Source organism: Sinohyriopsis cumingii, chromosome 5 (genome assembly GCF_028554795.1).
Source record: "Sinohyriopsis cumingii isolate HCF-2022 chromosome 5, ASM2855479v2, whole genome shotgun sequence".
Lineage (NCBI taxonomy): Eukaryota > Metazoa > Mollusca > Bivalvia > Unionida > Unionidae > Sinohyriopsis > Sinohyriopsis cumingii.
This window is the reverse complement of record NC_142965.1, coordinates 40,024,462-40,047,246: the sequence shown is the minus strand read 5'-3', so window position 1 is coordinate 40,047,246 and position 22,785 is coordinate 40,024,462. Positions and strand designations below refer to the sequence as shown.

The window sequence follows — 22,785 nt, the reverse complement described above, 5'->3', positions numbered from 1 at the left end:
CTGATTTTGACATCAATTATATAGTCATAGTGCTGACCTTTACAAACATCAACAAGTGCAGCTTGAGTCTTTAACCTGGACAGTGGGTCAAATGTCCAGACCACCAATCGTCTCAAGGTCAGACCACCATTAGCCTCACTAATACCCTGGTCCTGTTCCTGCTGAAGCTGTGCAAAGATAAACAAAAGAAGAAACATGTAATCATAATAAGACTTCCAAAATATGTCACATAAAAATAATGCAAGAAGGTGCTGAAGGAACATGCATAACCAAATAAACCAACTGAGCAACTGACCTAAACCAAAACTAACCTGACATATGGACAGACATACAAATAGACAACCAAAAACTTAAAATATCGAGCTGTGACTTGAAATTGATAAAAGGACCCCTTGTGTGGTACATAACATACCAGTAATTGATAACAGTCAAGGTATGGTTCAAAGTGAAAGTGAGGAAAAATGAATTAACATATTGATCCGTGACAATGACCTTGAGAAGAGGAACCCAAATGTGGTTAATGGCACACCTTCTAGTGATGAAATACAACATGTTCCATATCTTTAAAGAAAATAAATGATGGTGAAAAATGACCTTATTAAATGTAAACTGCATAGAAAATTCATCTATACCAAACTTTTGTTTTTAGCACCAGTGTGAGGGATAATTTATCACTTCCTTTTCCACACTAAGCGACTTCCTGATGTAAAGCATCGTCATATTTGTACTTCATCATGTTTGAAAGCAGTAAAAGTCTCTACCATTATATTTCATCCATTCCAGTTTTACCTAAATTTGTCAATTAGATGAAAGTGATTTGATGAAAGTAAAGCATTACAAATGTAAATATTGATGCTGCAAACTCTCTTAAAACAGTCTATTAATATTAATGTTTGAAATTAATCAACAAGATCCTTAACAATGGCAATGGATCCGTTGTAAAATTTTTATGGACAGTCACTTAATACATTAATTCAAGGAAGATATGAAAACTAAAACTGATTTTCCTTAATCTCAGATGTTTTGAAAGTTATACAGCCAAAAAGTATGACCAGAAAAACTTACACTATCTGAGCCATGACTCTGACCTTGAAGATGGGATCCCCAATAAGGTATGCAACATGATATTAATGGTGATGTAATAGTATAAACCTCTTAATTGCAAATGGCATTACACCTCTTAATTGCAAATGGCTTTACACTTCTTAATTGCAAATGGCTTTACACCTCCTATTTGAAAATGACTTTACATCTCTTAACTGAAACTGGCTTTACCACAAATGCCACCCACCCAAAGAAGTATAAATGTAATTACTGCTATTACAAGTGACAAAAAAAAGCATAAGGGTGTAAAAAGTTTAATCATTACATTTATTTGTGCAATTAACCTGATTCTGTAGCTGGTCAAAATTCTTGTGTAAGTGTGTGTGTCTGTGTGTGATTTGGATTTTTAACTTAGTTTTAAAAAAATTTCAGTCATATTGCCACAAAGTCTGCAGTGTGGCAGTTTATAGTGATGTATATATAGCACAGGGGCATCATCCCCCAGACATGTGGCATGATGTCCCACCTAGTCACATTATCACGACAGTATGCCAGCCAGTCCTAACACTAACTTCTTAATGCTGAGTGCCTAATGAGGCAGCTGTTGGTACTGTTTTTCTAAATCTTTGGTATGACTTGGCCGGGGTTTGAACCGCAATCCCCCACATACGGGGTATACACTCTAACCACTAGGCCACCAGAGGGGTAAAAATTGTTGTCACAGAGTGCAAAATCCATACGGATTAAAACCAAGATACAAACACAAAATATACTAACAAATTGTTTATATTCAGCATTCACTTTAACTAATCTATAATCTACATTTGTAACTTTCATTGAAAGATCATGAACTAGAATTTTACAATGAGTACAATCATATGCTCAGTATGCTGTATTATATTACTCTCTTATTCTTCTTCTAAAGTTTGTAAGGTGGTGCTGATTTATCCTTTTCCATCTCTAACATGTTTTGATGTTTGAAAAGATCCATTTGCTCTAACATTTTCCGTCATATAACATCAACAACTCACTACATAAAGTGTTTTGCTTCACATGATACACTGTTTTCATTAAAAGTACACACTGGTCTGTAAAAACTGTGGCAAAGTTCAAATTCGAAGAAACACTTTTATTTTCTTGGAAATGAGTCATATATGATTGCTATAAATAACAGCAAAGGAAAGTACTCTTACGATATTCTTATAGTCGTTATCTTTTTAAGAATATTCTCAAATTTATGAATGGAATTAAAGATATGATGATCAAAATGACAAAAACAACTTTTTGTTGCTTTATTTTTTATTTTTTTATTGTACCTAGAAAGCATAATCCATATGCAGGTGAGAGTAAAATGTAATTCGGTGAAAAAAGCATAATGATTATACCAAAAGCCTAATGGCTGACATGCATGCTTTACATCTCTTAATTGAAAATGGTTTTAATTTCAAACAGTTCTAATGTTATATGGCATTATGGAAAGAGTAATGGAAAACTTAAAATACTGAGACAATGTTTGGCTACCATAATTTGTATCTACTGCATTTTTTTTAACAATTCATTAATTGAAAATGACTTTACATTTCTTAATTAAAAATGGCTTTGCATCTCTTAATTGATAATGACTTCAAATCCCTTAACTGAAAGTGACTTTACATCCCTTAACTGAAAATGCCTATAACCTCTTAACTGAAACTGACTTTACATCTTTAAATTTAAACTGACTTTACATTTCCAAATTTAAAATGGTTTTAAATCTCATAATTACAAATGGCTTTATGTCTCTTAATTGAAAATGAATTTTCATCACTTAATTGAAAATGACCTTACATCTCTTAATTGCAAATCACTTTAGATCTTTTGACTGAAAATGATTTTACACCTCTAAACTGAAAATGACTTTTCAGTTAAAGAGGAATCAAAAGCGTGATGGATAAAAATGCAGATACCATGTTTCCAGTCATTCAAGAAAAGTCTAATTAACTCCTAGGTCATTTCAACCAAGCTGTAAATGTTTTTTCTGATACAGACATAATGTGTTATTAAACAGTTCAAGCAGTTTTTCCATAAAATTATCAAGACTTGCATCAAAATTCTGTTATTTGTACTTAAACCCCAAAAGTTTTCAAATATTTCTACAAATAATTTTTTTTCCTCTAATTACATACTTAGTCATACACAAAAGTACCCATAATTATTTTTTTAACTACACTGTCTGTTTCGCAAATGAGGAATATGCCCTGAAAAATGGTATACCTTTCTCATTCATTAGGCAATTTCTCAGCCAAACACTTTTCTATTCACATAAATAAGTATACCAAATATCATCATCAAATGTATATAAATAAAAAAACATACCTGGGCTTCCAGGACAGCTATAAGTCTGTAATATTCGGTTAATTCCTGGTGTAATGCTGCACAAAAGCTCTACAAGAATCAAAAATGTACTAAAACATTACATCATAAAGTCTGTCAAACCGACCAAGATTTACCGTACTATGGATGGTTCAAAAACAGCTTGTACTTCAAAAACTTGCCCAACATAGATGAGATGAAAACAAGAGAACAGAAGACAAGAAGATGCTTATAGAGTTTAAATATTTATCAAACAAATCAACCAACAAGGTTTTCTTTTTTACCCCCCCCCAATGCAACATACTGTCTTGACAACAAGTGTCATCACCAAGACATAATTAAATGCTGCTGATAGGAAAGAAGGCAGAGTGCTTTGTAATGCGAACAACAGCTTTAACATCAGTACACAACCAAAAGCCAAATAGGTAAGTGTAACCTTCTTTCTCTAAATAGTTCAGAATGATTAAAGAAATAACCTAAGTCCCATTATGCCGAAAGCTAAAAGAAATGACAGGAAAATTGGCTTAACCAGACTAATGACAAAAAGTGTAAAATTCTAATCAATCAGGGTACATTCTGAAGCTATAACTGTCCGAATTTAAGATCACACAATTATTTCAGGTTCAATTGGTTTTTCAGAGAAAAGTCAGGATAATCTCAATATTGGTTTCAACACTGCAGCAAAGGGAGATAACCTACCTGACCCACAAGGCCAAATGTTTTGTCTGCACTTCTTGATTCCACATAGTTCCTTATTTTGTTGTAAAGCCATCCATTTTCTGACAGTTTACTGACCATCTGTCGTATAGATTTAGGGATCCCAACCTATAAAAAAAACAGAAATGTACTTACAGAAAAATTACACTGTAAACAGTCATGGTAACTGGTTAATGCCCAATTACATTCTGTACATTAAAATTATGTGTACAAGTAGGATTGTGCTAAAGATGAAATAGGAACAAATTATTGTGACCAAACATTCTCTCAAAGCAGTATTGCACTAGGATCACAAGCACAGGAGACTTGTGTTTCCCTGTTCTCCAAATTGTGCTTAACACAAAATTTCAATGGTTCAAAGAAAAATATCTGATATTGCTGAATGTTCTTAGGGCTGTTCCAGTAAAACATATATCCCCCCCCCGGGGACGGTACTTCAAAAAAACTTCTGTAGGAGGATGTGTTTCGAACTATTTTGATTCTGACAGTGGAAGGTTGGTTAGGAAAATCACTTCTGTTGTGGGTTGTGCTAACAAAATGAGAAATCGCTGGTGGGTTTGTCAGAAAGAAGATAATACAAAAAAACGAATATATATTTAAAATTGCATCTACCCTCTCCTAGCGGTCCAACGTGAATAAAACATTGGGTCAGAAAATGATGCCAGTACACGCAAGTGCACGTAATTTGTACGAATTTGTGTACTTTTAAAGCAGTGATACGCGTTCGGCAAATTACGTCAATGCCGCGGATATTAAAAAAAGTGCTTTGCGCATTATGCAATTTTTTATTAAACTTTAAAATTTAACTTTAAAAGTGCATTTCGCGATGCAATTCGCGCTGCCGCAGCTGTCTCACATCACTTGATGTGACATCCAGATATTTGGATACTTCGGTTCGACATGAATGGCTGTTAAACTAAATTTGATTCGTTCTTTGGCCCTGGAACAAGCATTTTATGGAGTTTTAGCCTTACTTTCATCGTGGAAGTTTTACAAATGCATGTTTCCAATAAGGGCCACACAGGAAACCAAAATGGTTGAATCACAACACGGTATGTCTTCAGATGAAGTTTTCGTCGGCAAATACTGGCTAGTGATAGCATTGACGACAATGAATTTCATGTATATCGGTCTGTTGGACATTGGAAAAATGTCACTGGAATACCAGTGCGTGATTTTGAGCCTAAAATTGATGTTGAGTGTGAGTCCGATGTACATGTTGGATGGACAATATACCGGTTACATTTATTAAATATACCCATGTCTAAACAAGCAGACTATGGGAATGTTGGACTTAAAACCCTAATACAGCATTATGGAAGAGAAAAATCTGGCATAAGAGGCAGCAAAAACACTGATTTAAGGAAGTGAATCTTTGGCAGGGTTCATGTTAGTGAAAACTGACAGAGGTCTCGGAAACGCTTATAATCACGCGTATTTAGATGCCAATTTTTTTTATTTAGGTGGACGGTAAAATTCAAAGACTTGCCAGTCCTGCTTCAGTTACCTATATAGTGGGAAAATGTGTTGATCAGTTAGCTGTGATGATATTTACAATGACAGAATTTAGTGGTTAAAACCCCCCACCCCACCCCACATCGTCACCATTATAAGAGTACATCAAATAACATGCTGCAATAGGTAAGCAGCGAGATCAAAGGCTTTGACTGGCAGCTGGGTGGGAAAATATACTGATATTTACAGTGCTTGAATTCAGAGGCAGAAATACCCAGAGATGTACATGTGGTCATTTATAACAGTACATCAAATAAACAACTTTAGCTTTCATTCTTGTGTTCATTTCCGAGTGTACCTGTACAGTGGGAAAATGTGTTGATCAGTTAGCTGTGATGATATTTACAATGACAGAATTTAATGGTTAAAACCCCAACCTACCCCACCCCCCATTGTCACCATTATAAGAGTACATCAAAAGAACATGCTGCAATAGATAAGCAGCGAGATCAAAGGCTTTGACTGGCAGCTGGGTGGGAAAATCTACTGATATTTACAGTGCTTTAATTCAGAGGCAGAAATACCCAGAGATGTACATGTGGTCATTTATAACAGTACATCAAATAAACAACTTCAGCTTTCATTCTTGTGTTCATTTCCGAGTGTAACGGAATAAGCAATGCACGTGACCTCGGAATCATGACATGCTAAGACATAGACTTCAATGAGTATTTTGGGGTTCAACGGCAAACTGACGAAGATTGTGAGATTCAGGAGAGGACTAAAGTTGCTAGAACTGATAGTTTGAAAGGGACATTAGCCAAGTGTAAGAAAGTCTGTGATGCATAGCTTAGTGCTTTGAATAAGACCTTCCATGGATCGAAAAAATTCAGACTCACTCTGATGAACAAGCAAGAGCTATGTCAGTGTTTTAAAGAATGTAGAAATTAAACTCTAAACCAAAATGGGAGCCATGGACTCTTAGTTTTAAAATCCTAACGAGACCTCTGGTTCAAAACTTTTCTTTTTGGGACAGAGATATCCAAGAGAGAATACCCATGGGGCCATACATGTGAGATGTTGAAAATTGCACAATCATAAAGAACAGTAACTTGTTCAAGCTAGTTATGCATATGCGTTTCAGACAGCAGACAATGAAAGGAGTTCACAGCACAGAATAATATTTGTACACCGAAGAGGAGGATCATATTAAATTCAGAAACAATTAACAGATTTATGCTCATAGGGAACATCAGAGAATCCCCATACAACATAATTTTGTGTAGATCTCAAGTTGGCAGAACCACTGAGCAACAAAAGAAGAGAAAGACAAACTTTTGTATCATGCAGATGTATGACCAAATGATGTACATGCTCTCTATGTGCAAAAATTAAATGACATTAAACATAAGAGACTGACTGATCTGTGTAAACTCGAAGCAAGATGGATAAAAATTTGTCCTGTTTGTGTTCGGTTCTTCCTATGTATATTTTGATCATGGTGGCATTTTCTGCAGACCTTTTGGCACTTAGTTTCAAGCCATCATTTGGTATTTGTATTGCAAAATGGATAACTAAAAATGTATAGTATCTAGTAAAATACATTTTTAAGCAGTATCATTAACTGATGATGAAATTGATGAAAAAATACTTGATGTCATTCTGATATATGGATTCTTTACTACACTACTAATCTGTTCATCATGATTCTTTTTTTTTTATACCATCTCCTTTAGTCTTACTGGTACCAGTGCTTTTAATAAAATTGTAAGTTCTATTTTCTTGCAATCTAAATATTTGTAATGATGTGTTATTGTCAAAAGGTAAAATGTGCTTAGTGTTGTAAAATCTAAAACTATTAATTAGCAAGGGACTAAAGTAAAAAGTGGACAGAAATTACTGCCATATTACAGTGCTGTTAGAAACAACAGAATAGTTGTACAAGATGTATTTTGCACAAAGTTGTAGAACTAGCAGTTGTATTGTCACCACATATTCTACTTAAATAATTATATCGTTATTCTGTATATTCCTATCAGCATTTTCCCAGTGGTAGTAATTTTCTGATCTGATGTTCATTTCTTGTGCAATTTTTACACATCAAGAATTCTCACCGTATCATTAAAAAACAATGTAATCTGCACCAAATTGAGTTGTTTGAGAAGAAATTAATTTTTTTAACCCAAAAATCACTGAAGCTATGAGTTCTTGCATTAAAGTCTCACATTAAATAACATTTGAAGTAGCCACGATAGTAGTTTAGAATGCAACTGTACTAATTTTACCTTTGGTTTATCCAAAACTTGAATGTGATGGAAGAACATTATGAGCTCCAAAATAAATACATCAATTTTAGAACCTGTTCATTGACTATGAATCAAGTATCCGAGTCCAACTGAATTGCTAGAAATTTATTTTGAATTCTTTTGACAACATCATAATTAGCTGTCAAATATGGAGTAAGCCTATAGTCTTTATGCCATCCCAACCAAGACCCCACCACAAAAACGTGACCATGCCCAATGACATCACAGTAATAATCGCTATACAACTAGAGATGACATCTCTTCGAGAATTTTGATTTCAGTAGAGCTTTAACAGAGTGGAACAGTAAGAAAGAGTGACAGATATTTAAGTGTTAGGGAGATATGTAACAATGGCTATTCCCACCACCACCACTTCCTCATTGGAGATCACACACACACAAAACTTAGAGTACATCCTGAAATCCTGTCAGCATTCCTGCAGGAGATAACCTGACTATTTAATTTTATTGGTCTCTGGTTATCTGATGGTATTTCTGTTACTTGAACATTATCTTACAGCGTGTCCATTCAGCATGGTCGAAAAAAGGCTCACAACCATTGAGTTGTTCAAGGACTCACATCACTACAGATGTGAAAGAACGAGAACCATACTAAGAATCAGTGAAGATAAAATAGAGATATATGTGTTTGTCCCTGATTGGTTGATAATGAAAGTAAGTTTTAGTAAAAGCAATCTTTTGTTGTTGTTGTTGTGGTGGTGTTTAACGCCATTTTTCAGCACATGATAGGCTATGTATGGCGGCCAGTATTAATGGTGGAGGAAGAACCCTGGAAAACCCCGGGAAGAACCACCGACCCACGAGAAGCTACTGGCAAGCTTTCTCACATACCCACATTGGCCGAATCCTAGACTCGAACCCACGCAGACAGAGGTGAGATGGCAGTGATCTGTAACGGAGAACGCTTTAGACCACTCGGCCACTCGGGGCCCCCGCAATCTTTTGAGAGCTTGTCCTACTTGTAACTGAAAAAAGTGAGGGACATTGTTTTATTAACATAATTTCCATCCCATTACAGACCCGAATTTGGATGACTCATTACTGAAATCAGCAGCTGACTCTTTGGTGCAGTATTGAAAGCACACATTTCAAATTTGTATAGATCCAGAAAATGGTGGGGCTGTTATGTTTTTTTCTTTTTCACAAAAGCTGTCATCATAGATGTGTCTATACTGATATAAATTTAATCATGAGCACTCAAAATTTAAAGTTACTGAATTTTAATATCGTGGTGTTTGCACAAATTTACAGTGGGAACTGAATTAGTGCAGAGTTCTGAACTCTTGAGTTTTGTGCAGAAATATGGAATCCAAGCAGAATACATCCAGAAATGTAGAGGTTTTCAATCTTGGATTTAGTCTCCCCATTGTGTTTCACACTGATATGCATATTCACAGAACATTTGTATAGTAATTAGTAGGAAAAGTGAGAAATTTAGATACATGTCATAAACAAGACAAACAGTATGTGGGGGGAGAAGATCATAAGAACATGCTGGAATGGAGAAGTATAAAAAAAAACAATAATGAGTAGAAGTGTGCCTCTTTTTTATGTGTGCAACATTATTTTCTTGGCTTCAGTAAGAAATTTCATCAAAAGGAAGACAATAAAGGGTGTACAGTTAACTAAACCAATATGAATTTAGCTACTTAAAAGCTGTTATCAAATTGATTTTAACCTTCTGGTCTGTTTCTGTCCATTCGGGTGATATGTCCACTGAATCAGTATGGTTGGAAAAAATATTTGGCAAATTTAAAAATTAAAAAACTTTTGGCAGATTATGATTATACCCTACTTCTGCCTGAGAAAGTGTGAATAATTTTATTTCTTGGTTTGTTGATTGTGGTTGTTGCTCAATTCAAATTCATCATTGAAAAACACTGATGCATTCTCATACTTTGTTACAAATATTTATTACAGATGCATATCATCAGATATTGGTGAATATAGCTTGAATAAGTTATAACAGTTCTAGTTGGAACAATGAACATTGTTAAGAGAAAATCTAAGTGAGCTAAAATGTAAACCTTTCGGCAGTGTATGATGCAGGATTAAGACTTTTCCATCTCGTATGCTCACCATGAAAAATTCATTTGCACCTACTGATGATGACTTTTAGGTAACTGTCAGAAAGGCATAATTGACGATATTCGACGATATTCTAAGGTCTGCAAAAATTACTTTAGTCAAAAGTTATAAACTCATACAGCTGTGGCAAAAATGACTGACTAGTACCTTTGCTGCTGTGGCCACAGTTGATTAGTTGGTTGATTCAGTGTGGTTTGATTTTGGGTTTTTTGGTGATTTTTTTTTTACAATATATTAGGTGGAGGAAGAACCCCAGAAGACCACCAACCTAAATTGGTTGATCTGTGACACAAACTCACTCTGTGAGATGTTTAAGTGATGTAAAAGCAAGCACCTTAGTACACTTGGGCACATGGAGCCTCTGTTGATTTGATGTTTATCTCCAACAGCTGAAGTCATTTAGACATGAGATCTCCGGGGCTTCAGTAGATCATTATGGCCTTTACACCATTTTCAGATGAACAGAATCTATATATGGCAGCCAGTTTTACTGCTGAAGAAAATCCAAGTCCTTTTGAGACATCAAACACCACTTATGTAGAACCACTGACCTTCCACAAGTAAATGGCAACATTCTCATTTACATATTGGAGGCAAGTAATCACATGACAAGCATCTTGTACCACTGCCATGGAAGCCCCTCAGATCTGTATCACAAGACAAGCATCTTATACCACTCAGCCATGAAAGCCCCTCAGGCCATAGGTACAAGTCTCATATGAAAGACTAGAAGTGGGAGATAGATCCTGTGACAACTGGATTGAAAGAGCAGAATGTTACTGCTAGGCCATCAGTGATGATTATGATGCTGTTGACAATACAGTTAACTGCAATGACACTGACTTTATGAGTGCTCTGGGAAAAATGATTCTTTGACTTTCATCCATTTTTTTAAATCTATGATATACAAATGTTTGACTTGCTATATTTTTTAATAACTTTATATTAGTCTTGCAACAAGGCATAAAAATAAGACATCAGTAACTGAAAAAGATGTTCTTACAAGAAATGATATAGTGTAAAAGTAGACAAATGATGCAACATCACTTCCACAGGCATCAGTTTTTTTTTCTGACAAATCATATAAGTTTACCAAAACATTTATTGGAAAAAATAATAACAATGAATCATAGAATCTGACCACACATTTAAAGCAATACAAGATTTAACTATTATTCTAATCAAAAGCAGCATGCCTGAGAACAAAGAAAAATAGCAAGACATATTGATCACTTTAGGAAACACAGAGTTTAGTAAGGATACAAATTCATGATTTCTGTATTAGAACAGAAATATCTATTATAAAATCTGTATTCATGGATGTTAAATTAGTAGGTATTAAGGGACTGATCAATGACATCTACAAATAATAAGTCACCATGAAAATCTGATTTCACAGTATCAGAGACATACTTGGCTGACAGACAAACAAACAAAAGAACAAAAGACTGATTATAATGAATGAATACAAATAAAAATACGCAGTAGATTATATGATGTATATGAATTCAGTAGATTACCTCCAGCCAGCTGTCATTTAAATCGCTTCTGTCCCCAACCCAATATTAAAATCGCTTCTACCGCCCACTAACCCATAGCCAGAAATTATGTTAAAAAAAGTACTTCTGTAGGAGGCAGTGTTTCTCGATTAAACACATCTGACGGTGGATCATACTTTTTTTAAATTGCTTCTGTTGTGGGTTGGTTGAATTTGAAAGTGCCTTCCCCCGGGGGGAATATGTTTTACTGGAACAGCCCTTAGTAGTGGTAAAACAACAAAAACAGAAGATAACCTTATATGCTTTGACAGTTTAGCCACCTGAACTTGTCATGTCCACAATGCACCATCTTTTCCTTAGACACTTTTATCATTGTTATATACACTTTATAAAGTGCTCAAGTAATCTATAAAACATTCACATTTGAATTCCTAATGAACCTAAAATGAGCTTCACTACGGAATTTTCCACTCCATATCTTACTCTAATTTAGTTTCAGTGTTCTCTCATGATCTGCCATTATTAAGTATGATAAAACCCTTATTTTTTAAAAGGTTTCTATCAAGGTCTTTAAACTGTTGTTTATTCATCTATAGCTAATGTAAATTCATTTTTACAAAACACTCCTCATGCCTACATGTACCCAAATCCAGTGTAAATGTAAAAGTAAAGTATAATGGTTCTACGATTTTATAACAGTAATACTTCCCAAGATTTTGTAATAGTGTGAAATGGTGAGCTTCTATAAATTTGTAACAGTATAATAGTTTCCATGAATATGGAACAGTATAACAGTTTCCATGAATTTGTAACAGTATAATAGTTTCCATGAATTTTTAATAGTTCGTTAGTGTAAGTTTCCACCATTTTGTAATAGTGTAATAGTTTCCAACATTTTGTAACAAAATCCACATATTCAACTTACAACCTGACACATTTATTCACAAAGTAGTACAAAATGGCAGATGAATACAGTTCATATTAACAGCAAGATTTTACTTACTAATCTGGAATAAAAACATCAAACAAAAAAGTAGAGCTTTCAGAATATTATATATATTTTTTTGTTAATGAGAATCATAATCCACCTTTACCTGCGAGTCTATTCTGTAACCATCTTTGCTAGCATCAAATCTGATCCACTTTCCCTCAATTCCTTGGAATGCGTATACCAGATCCTTTAACAGTTCTGACTCTGGAATCTCAAAACTTGCTGCAATAACAAGAGTATTCAAGTTATGCATGTATGTAAGGATTTATGTTTGCATATATGCATAGGGTTTAAGGGCAAATCAGCACACTCCTGTTTAATAGTGCTGAGTAAGTTAAGGTATCCTGCAAAAGGTATATAAAGCAAAGATAAAACCAAAATAGGAACAAAATCCTTATAATACAATGTCAAAATGAGGTCACTGAACCACAATCACACTTTTTGAAGAAAGTGAGAAGAGGTCAACAGTGGTCAGTCATGGGGTGTGTGCTTTGTGGCCAGTTTCAATGGGTGTGAGAGCCACAGCTGGTCCCTCAAATCCTGGGATGCTACAGAAGGTATCCGACAACCAAAAAGCATCTTCATCTCAAGCACTGCAGCCCTCAAAAGGTTCCTGCTACGGTCTAGTAACATTCTGACATCTCCAAGGTGCCAATTCTCAATCATCCATATGCAGCCAAATAATCTACAACTGAGGACCAATTTTTTTTAATTTTCAAGATGAATCTGTAATTATCTAATTCAAAAATAAAATACATGTATACCCTGTTGTCACTAGACCATTAGATAAGTAACTTTTCAAATGATGGTCAATTTATTTTGTTGCGTATCTAGTATTCATCTTGTACTGAATATATTTGTACTTGTTTTCCCTTCAGTAGCTGGACAAAAACTGAAAATAAAATAGAATAATGTGCTTAACAAGAAAGTACTTAACATGACATTCTGCCTTGTAACAGCACCAGTGTACAATAAAAGAGTTTGTTGTATTTGTGGAGGCTGATGTTTTTTATTGTGCTTTGATAACTTGATGATGCACATATCTTCCAGTGTGGCTGATGTTAATGTCAAGATCACATACTTTGTAATATCAATAAATCACCTGGCCATTCTTGGCTGTAATTTTGCTCATGTGTTCACATTAAGAAACGCAAAGTTAATTAGTTAACTCACTGAAGAAGCCAAACTGATACAGTATGACATGTGGCTAGTGATCAAGACTAGTTTAGGGTACATTTGATTATATGACTATTTGAGTGAGTGTTCACACAGTGACCGAGTACTATATTTCAAACAACACAGAATATTATTACGACTCTATGGTCTTAAACTAAGTAATTGAAATGAGAAAAAAAAAAAAAACAAGTTTTGTAAAATTCAAAAAATTTATTTATTTCCCATGAATACAAAGTGAAAATTTAAAAGAACTTACAGTAATGTGAATTAAATCCCAAAATAGTCCAAAACGTTCCATCACCAGTCCTAATGAAAAAAGTTCTAATCAAATTCCGGCGGTGTTCGAAATAAGATCCAATACTGGAGGTGCTGCTGTGCCTGTAGTGGCCTGTGACATGGTGATGTGACAAGTCTTTTGATTAATCACAATAATATAATCAAAGTTATCCTGGTCTGAATTCACTATAATTCCGAATTAATGTTTCTGTCCAAGAATATTATTGTGCACTTTGTAATTCCAGAGAATAATAATTTAAATATATAATTCCATCCCAAATCAAATTCTGAACACAACAATAAGACTGATTCTGCCAAAAGATATTAAAGCAAGAATATATTATCAAGTCCTCATAGGTCACAATTATCACTTTCTGGAAATACTATGACTTAATGGAATTTTCCATTCTAGAACATTCTGGGTTCTCAACAAGATAAAAGATAAAATATGTAACTAAAATTATAATATAGAATGTTGTAAACATCAGGTAGGCTAGGTACTTTTTTTGGGGGGGGGAGGGGATTCCAATAACCATGACCCAGAGCTTAAAAAATATGTTTACTTCAACTGATAATGATCCTAATATTAAAACCATGCCCCTACAGAAGTATTAGTTATGCATTATTTGTTTACCGAAAGAAAAACATCATCAACGTCTCTAGTTAGGAACACTGTGAACTTGATCTTGGACAAGGTCAAGTCTAAAATACAATTAAACATAACATACAATGATGGAGAAAAAAAAACCTAACAAACAATACAAGTTAAATATACATAACATAATCTTAAACTTGAGGAAATACATAGCTTATACTGGCTGAGCATGTCATCACACAACATGGACTGAGCTTATGACAGTAGCAATAGAATGACATTAGTTAAATTCTGTGTCTAAATTATACCAATAAGATGTTTATCTATGTCTGGGTCTAACGTGACCACAGCTAAATTAGCCATTCTGAAAATTGGTCGTTTTTTCTTGATTCATAATCTATCCATACAAATAAAAAAATGTGTAAAAATTATGGAAATTCACAAAGGTTGTCACTGCCCAGGCAAAGCTCTGCAAACAGCATGCTTGACTTGAAGAGCACATGCCTTGACATGTTCACCACAGCATCCAGCAAGCATACAATTGCTATTGTAGATGATCCCTGTTTTAAGTGACTGAAGGCAGTATCTGAAATGAGATCAGCATGGAGGCAATTATCATTACGGGTTCAAGTCTTAAGCTTCAAAGCCTGTGTGTGTGTGATTTGAAATTTTAACGTAGCTTTAAAAAATTTTCAGTCATATCGCTAGAAGTCTGCAATGTGACAGTTTATAGTGATGTCTAGCACTGGAGCATCATGCCGCAGACATGTAGCATGATGTCCCACCCAGACACATTATCCTGACACCAGGCTGACCAGTCCTAACACTAACCTCTTAATGCTAAGCGCCAAGCAAGGCAGCTGTTAGTACCATTTTTGTAAGTCTTTGGTATGACTCGACCAGGGATCAAAACCCATGACCTCCTGCATCCAAGGCAGACACTCTAAACACTAGGCCACTGGAAAGAACCAAGAAAGAAGCCAAGATTCCAGTCAATATCTACATTTGGGACACAAAGGAGTCCATAGGGATAGGCTTAAGGGTCCAGGCAGGAGAATAAATATGACAGCTGGAGCAAACAAGGTGCCACAGACCACTCCTGCTGCCTGGCAGATTCTTGGTCCCGGGAAATCCGGCACAAGCTCATTAAACATAGTAGAGTCTAGGAGCAGCAGAAGATCTGAACAAGTGCAAGACCCAGAAATCCTCTCCAGACTGGAGAAAATCACAGTGCTCTCAGCCACAAAGGCTTTGGGCACAAGTTATTTACCATTTTATCAAATGTCTTCCTCCACTGACACCCAGCCTGACAGGTGGGGTGGAGCATGGAACTCAAATGAAAGGGATGGCCTGTCACACCTTAGTAAATAAAAGCAACTGCATTTTCCATGTAACCATGATAGACTTGTATTTCAGTCACTTAAAACAGGGGCAAGCCAGCATATTGGAAAAGTAAATTGTTTTGGTTTCGTAATGATTAATGCTAAGTGTGAACAAATTGCATCCAGCTATTTAGGATAAATGTCCAAATGAAAAACTTCAACCAAAGCCTTAACAAACTAATGATGTAGATGCCTTTTGCTGTCATCAGAAGTGTGAATGTTCATCTCATTTTCATGCTAATGTGGACTCAACAGATTGTTCAACTAAAGAATATTTTCATTTTGACGCAAACGTGCCCTTGCATGATGGTCAGAGGAAAGGTAGAGATACAAGGATATGAAATGGCAGAACTTCCTAATTCTACAGTCCTCATATGACAACTATTCGTCACAGGATGCATTAAACTTTAACCAAAAACTTAACTGAGGTTTCCAAATGACCTTAACCATGCATGATGGTAAGAGGACAGGTAGGCTACAGGAATAATAAAGAGTACAGATTCCTGATTCTACAGTCCAAGTGTGATACCTATTCATTCTTGGGCTTAAGACCATACAGAAAAACTGTAACTGAAAACTTAACCATGCTGTTCAAATCACCATGACCTATCCCAAGGCCAGAAGAGGATTTTAGTGTGTGTAGGTGAAAGTACAATGCTTATCAATTGTATGGTTCACATATGAAAGCAATCTCATGAAAGGGTTAGGAACTACAGCCAAAATATTTAAATGACTCTGCCCTTGTATAAGAAGCTAAAGGGAAGGAGTTGAATGGTAATGCTAACCGATTCTACAGTCCAAGAATGACAGCCATCGCTATCTGGGTTTTGGAACTTATGATCAAAGCTGTCAATGGGTGCCAAAGTACTCAGGTACTCACCCATTTATAATTACACAGGTAATAAAATGAGCCATAGGGTACCTGTTTAGCATATACAAGTTTTCTGCCAGTGCTTGTTAAGGCAGCACTCTTTGTTTTCAAGTTGACAATTCTTATGACTGAGCCGTGAATATGTGTTCATTTTCAATGCCAAGCAGAGGTGTGACTCTTCCACTAAATAAATAAAATCCCATAGCATGATGGTTATTTGATCTTGCCACACAACTGACATGTGTTCAGTTGCAAGTTTTAATAGATATCACAAACTGTTTGATCAAAGTGTTACTTACAAAGCTCAAGCTCAGTCTTTAAATACGCAATCACATATGACAGTGAGGCCAAGGAATGGGAATTTATATTTCTAATGACTATATAGACCACAACGATGTACAGAAAAAGGAATATTTCAGAACTGTATCAGGCAAAAAAATAAGTTTTTCCTATTACACTGGTTTCAAAATTATTTTTTTAAAGATTATATATATTTTAATTATTAGTATACATATTGTACTAATTGCTTCAAGTACTGGGCAAAAACCAAATGGATGCACAAATCATTTTCGTGATTTTTTTAAAATTAAAAATTGTAACCCTGGGGGAAAAAGAGTGCTAGGGTCGGCAACAAAAAACGGGCAGTTGGCCAACTGGAAACATATTTTTTGGGCTAAAACAATGAGGATGAATTCTTGGACTTTGTAGCAGATGACATTAGAAGGAGATATATATCAGATACTGTGAATTTTAAAAAATGCAGACTTAATTTTAGTTTTGTATGCAGTTAATACACTTTCCCTTTCATAGGGTACCTGGGTAACTTATCATTAGGATTGATGGGTACCCAGTAGACATTTTCTAAAATTTGGACAGCTCTACTTGTGAACACTAAGAAAAACTTCAACAAGATTTTTAAATGACCTTGACACTGATTATGGGTAGGGGTCCAACAAGTTGTAAGGGAAATGCTTTCTGATTGCAGACCTGCCAACCCTGACAAGTTCGTTTCGGTGAGACAGCTGATTTTTTTCCGTACGGCTGACCAGTTTTCAGTAAGGTGTAGTAAAATATCAATAACTGCTATTGTAAAGCTGGAAAACGTAATTAAAAGTTCGCCCCATCGACGATAAACATTATGTTCAACTGGAAAAAATTGTAAAGTACGAGTAGGCTTTATTTACCACTAGTACAGTTGCACAAATGCTAGTTCCAAACCCTATGTAGCTCAATGGTTTGTTGCTATCTCTCAACTTGACGTAATTCTTCGCAATTCTTTTCCATTCACATGATGATGGCAATCATATCTCCCGCCAAGAGACATAATCAAATTGGCATGTGATGTCCAATAAACGTAAATTTTGTCCTTTCCAGCTTTTATTCACATGAATCTGTATACTCCTTTGTATTCTTCTGTGTTGATTATTAACACTTTTCTAGAAGCTCATTTTCCCTTTTGACTTAAACATGCATCACTTTCTGGATGCCATTTTTAAAAACTCCATAATCAACAGTTTGATCATGCAGATGCTTCACATGAACAAATAGGTGCAGTTTAAAGCATCTGGGATGATGCTGTAAAGTTAGTCTGGTTCCATGACTAATTTAACTAATTCTAAGATGAAACCCAGAACCAAATAAAACAAGAATGAACCAATTATCCAGATTTTTTTGGAAATGATCATTTTTCTGTAGTTTTTGCTAGTATGCCATAAATCTGTATTTTAAGGGTAATTTTTGTAAGACTTACGGCAAAACCGTAAGAGTTGGCAGGTCTGTGATTGTAGTGTTAAGTATGACATCAATTAATCTGAGGGTTTAAATTTATGGCTGGTTGTTGCTTGTTTTTAACAGTACTTTTAACACACTGCCGCTATCATACTGAGGAACATAATAATTCCTTTCTCGAGGACACAAAGAGGTAACCCACCTTGACTGGCCTGGTATGTCTTTTGAGCTCATGACCCTTGGATTACGTCTTCAATGCTCAACCAACCGAGCAATATTGGGAGGCTGCTTGTGTGTTGCGATAAAAGACACCAAGGACACAAGTGACTCCTATATCTCACCTATACCTAAGCAGGCTAGACAAAAAATGACACAATCACACAAACTGTTCATCTTGCATCATATTGCGATACTGGGGTGGCCATATGATATCTTGTATTGCCATGAAAATACTGATGCCTACTGCTGTAGCATTACAGCTCAAGTGATTACAGGTCCAAAGGTTGTGACTGAACTGTGTGGGTTCAGAGCCCATCATAGCTGCCGACCCCCCAATCAAAAGTACAAACTACTGACTGCTTATGACAAAAATTCTAATTTTCAGAAACAAAAACTGATTTAAAAATTTGTTATGCTTATGTAACTATGTACAACATCTACAACAATCATTAGAGTTGGACAGTAGCTTACTTAATTATTTAATGTCAAAGATGCACGTGTTGCACCCTTGCACCTTCGGAATGGGCACCCTGTTCCATTTGGCTGCCCATTTCATACAACACATGATTCCAATGTACTGTAACTGATGATCTGAATTCTGTGTGATTTTCTTACAGAACTGTTTTCATTCTAGCACACGAGTGATCCTTTATGATTTTACTGTCTAGAAAACGTGTACAAAATAAATAGCCAGCAACACTAGCAACTGAAAGAGGAAGGTTCATTTCTAGACTAAATTTAATAAACTGAATTTCGGTCGAATTACATGAAGGCTCTCTCTGGTATTTATATATAGCGTACATTCTGGCTGAGTTGTTGATGATGAAGCAGCAAGATGATGTTTATTAGCTTTTTCATGATCATGTATGTCATGGGTGGCTCCATGCCCAATAGCGAAATCACATTACACAATTTGCAAAATGTAATTTATTCTCCTTTACTAGATGGTTTCACAAATCTAAACAAGGCACAATTGTCCTTCCAGTTCTGTTTTTTTGTCTTTCCTGGAGAAAAATTCTGAATAGTCTGCTTTTCTTTCTGACATGATTAGAAGCTGAATATTACAAAGATGAGATACAGTGATAGCGGCAACTGTTTTTGAAATCCAATATGGCAGATAAAGACAGGCATGGTAGCCTCAATTTTGAATGAACTGATCATATTTTATAACTCTATTCCTATAGACATGCAATACATTTCTAACAGAAAATGGAATGTGTGCCTGTTCTAAATAGAAAATTACAAGGACATTTTTTATTATTTTTTAATTAAAAAGGTATTTTTAGCAAGAAAAACACACAACTGTATTCAGGTCCAAAATACAGGAAAAATGGGATGCTTGGCAGCTATGCAGCCTGGATTCTTGACGTTTTATTGGGAAAGGCAACTAGTTCCCATTTCCACAACATGATACTGCCAATACTGTTAAAGTGTCATTAAAAACCAATCAACCAACCTTGTATGGAACAAAGATAATTTCTGTCTTTATTTTTAAAAGTTTGCTACAGAGGTAGATGCAAATTCAACCAGGTCCTGGTTTTTATACAACACCTGAATTTGAGTGGGTGCTACTCACTATTTTCTCCCTGACGCACTGTGATGGTCAGTTTGGCAGACCCTGGGCGATTTGGCTTTGGAATGATGGAGATCTCATTCCCTACAATGCAAAGCAGCAAAAATAAACACAAGTTTAAACTAGAGGAAAGTTGATGGCATGCCACTGCAAAATACATACATGCTTTTTGGAAATAGTACATGAGTCTGACTGAATGCAAATTAAAGCAGTGCTGTTTCAATAGCTTGTCATAGCAAATCCCTACATCTATTTCCCAACAAATAACCACCAGATAAATCAACTATTAGTCTGTTCCAACATTTTTTTCTGCAGAAAATAATGACTATTACATGACTGTCATCCTAAAAAGATGAGTAAATCATGATTAAATATCACAGATGCAGCAAGCCATGTCAACTAAATGACTATTCCAGAGATGCTGCCAGGAATTTTCTTAAGAGGGAGGGATCCCCCACACCTATCTCCAGAGGGGGTGAAGAAAGCCGTGATCCCATGGCCTGGCAGCATCTCTGTTCATATATCTATGTGATGTTCATAGCTGTTTACAATCATGAGAATATTGATCAGTCAAACATTTAAACAAATACGATGGAGTCGCTCTCAAAGATCTTTAATTTGACACCTATGATTACATGTTTTGGTCCTAATGCTTTTGTTTTTAACCCTATGGCAACCTCACCCCATTAAGTATGGGTACTGACCGCGAACAACATGCTATATGTGTAATATGTCTTGAGTAATTTAAGAACAGTACCAAAATGAAAATAAATATAATTAACAGTAAAGCAGGATATATTTCTGACCTTTATCCCTCCCATTACAGAAATTTTTTGAAAACTTGTTCTGAGTCTAATCACATAAGGAAATTCTCTGGCAAGGTTGACTACTCCATCATGAACTGAAAAATGTTTTGTGTTCATAAGATGGATGGATGGATGGATATAAGGAAAGACACCAAGATGAAACAAATATACCCCTTGTTTTCCAAAAGTTAACCTGTGTTGTAAGGATGGGCTTGTCCATACTCCCCTACAGCACTGCTCCTGGATTCGTAACTCGCAAACTACTGAGATCCCAACCCAAGGGACCTGCAGTGGCCCAGTAGTTAAAACAATGGATGCATGAAAGTTGCAGGTTTACTTCCCACCATCTGACCAGCTCCTGGATCCTCATTAATGTCCACAGATCTGACTAACTTACCCAAGATCTTATCTATAAATCTGATCAAAATCTGATGAGAAATATGACCTCTAGAATGTTCACAGATTCAACCAATCAGAAGCAAAATCGCCTCGCTAAAGTGCATGGATGTCTCTCGTAACTAAACTCAACATAGATTCTGATGATATGAGCCTATATTTCAAATATGACAAGAAATATGGCTTCTGCAGTGTTCACGATCTCTGTTAATTAGATGCAAGATCACCTCATTTAATAGACTTAACTGAACTCACTTGATATCTAGAACAAGCTGTCACATATGAGCAAGTTAGCACTCAAGTCTGTATTTCTTATCTTATTTTAGTCAAAAATGGAGGGGCCCCAAGTGGCAGAGTGGTCTAAAGCGCTCTCCGTTATGGATCACTGCCATCTCACCTTTGTCTGGGTTCGAGTCTCGGATTCGGCCAATGTAGGTATGTGAGAAAGCTTGCCAGTACCTTCTCGTGGGTCAGTGGTTCTTTCTGAGGTTTTCCCAGGTTCCTCCTCCACCATTAATACTGGCCGCCATGTATAGCCTATCGTGTGCCGAAAAATGGCGTTGAACCCCACCACAACAACATCAAAAATGGAATATATGCTTATCCCATCAAGATCTAAAACAAGTTTAATAATGGCCAATATACATACATACATACTCATGGACAAGCTCAATAATGGGCAAGATACATGTACGTTCATGGACTGGTTCAATAATGGGCAAGATACATGCATACTAGAGGACAAGTTAAGTAATGGGAATGATACATGAATACTCATGGACAAGTTCAATAATGGGCAAGATAACGTGCATGCACATGGACAAGTTCAATAATGGGCAAGATAGATGCATACTAATGGAGAAGTTCAATAATGGGCAGAATACATGTATATTCAGGGACAATTTCAATAATGGACAAGATACATGCATGTTCATGGACATGCATACTAAGGGACAAATTCAACACTGGGCAAGATACAGTGTGACCCCTCTGTAACACGGTAGTAGGGAGCCATAGAACCCGACTGTTATACACCGAACTGTGTTACAAGCAACCAGGTCAGTTAGCTGAAGAAAATGATGCATGCACACACAAAAATTGACAGGAAGGAATAGGTAATAAATGTGGGTGCAAAATACTTGCTTCATTGGCACAGTTACCATCTTAAATCAATGTGTATTAATGAGAAATACACCTGAAGTGAAAACTGAGAAAGCATATATAATATTTTACTTTATTCAGAGAACAATGCATTGGTGAATATTGTTTATATATACATGTCTAATGTATA

At 35.7% G+C, this 22,785-nt stretch overlaps 1 protein-coding gene across 2 annotated transcripts in view; it reads right to left on the bottom strand.

The window, feature by feature from the left end:
• LOC149798990 (gamma-tubulin complex component 3 homolog) overlaps nt 1–22,785 on the bottom strand; it is a 131,473-nt gene that overhangs the window by 58,790 nt on the left and 49,898 nt on the right. For both annotated transcript variants that reach the window (XM_089957914.1, XM_089957915.1), the window contains exons 8-12: nt 20,296–20,376; nt 12,576–12,694; nt 4,096–4,221; nt 3,400–3,468; nt 38–167 (exon numbers count right to left, since the gene is read on the bottom strand). In XM_089957914.1, coding sequence (XP_089814040.1) covers nt 38–167; nt 3,400–3,468; nt 4,096–4,221; nt 12,576–12,694; nt 20,296–20,376 — 525 coding nt within the window. The remainder of the gene's footprint in view (nt 1–37; nt 168–3,399; nt 3,469–4,095; nt 4,222–12,575; nt 12,695–20,295; nt 20,377–22,785) is intronic.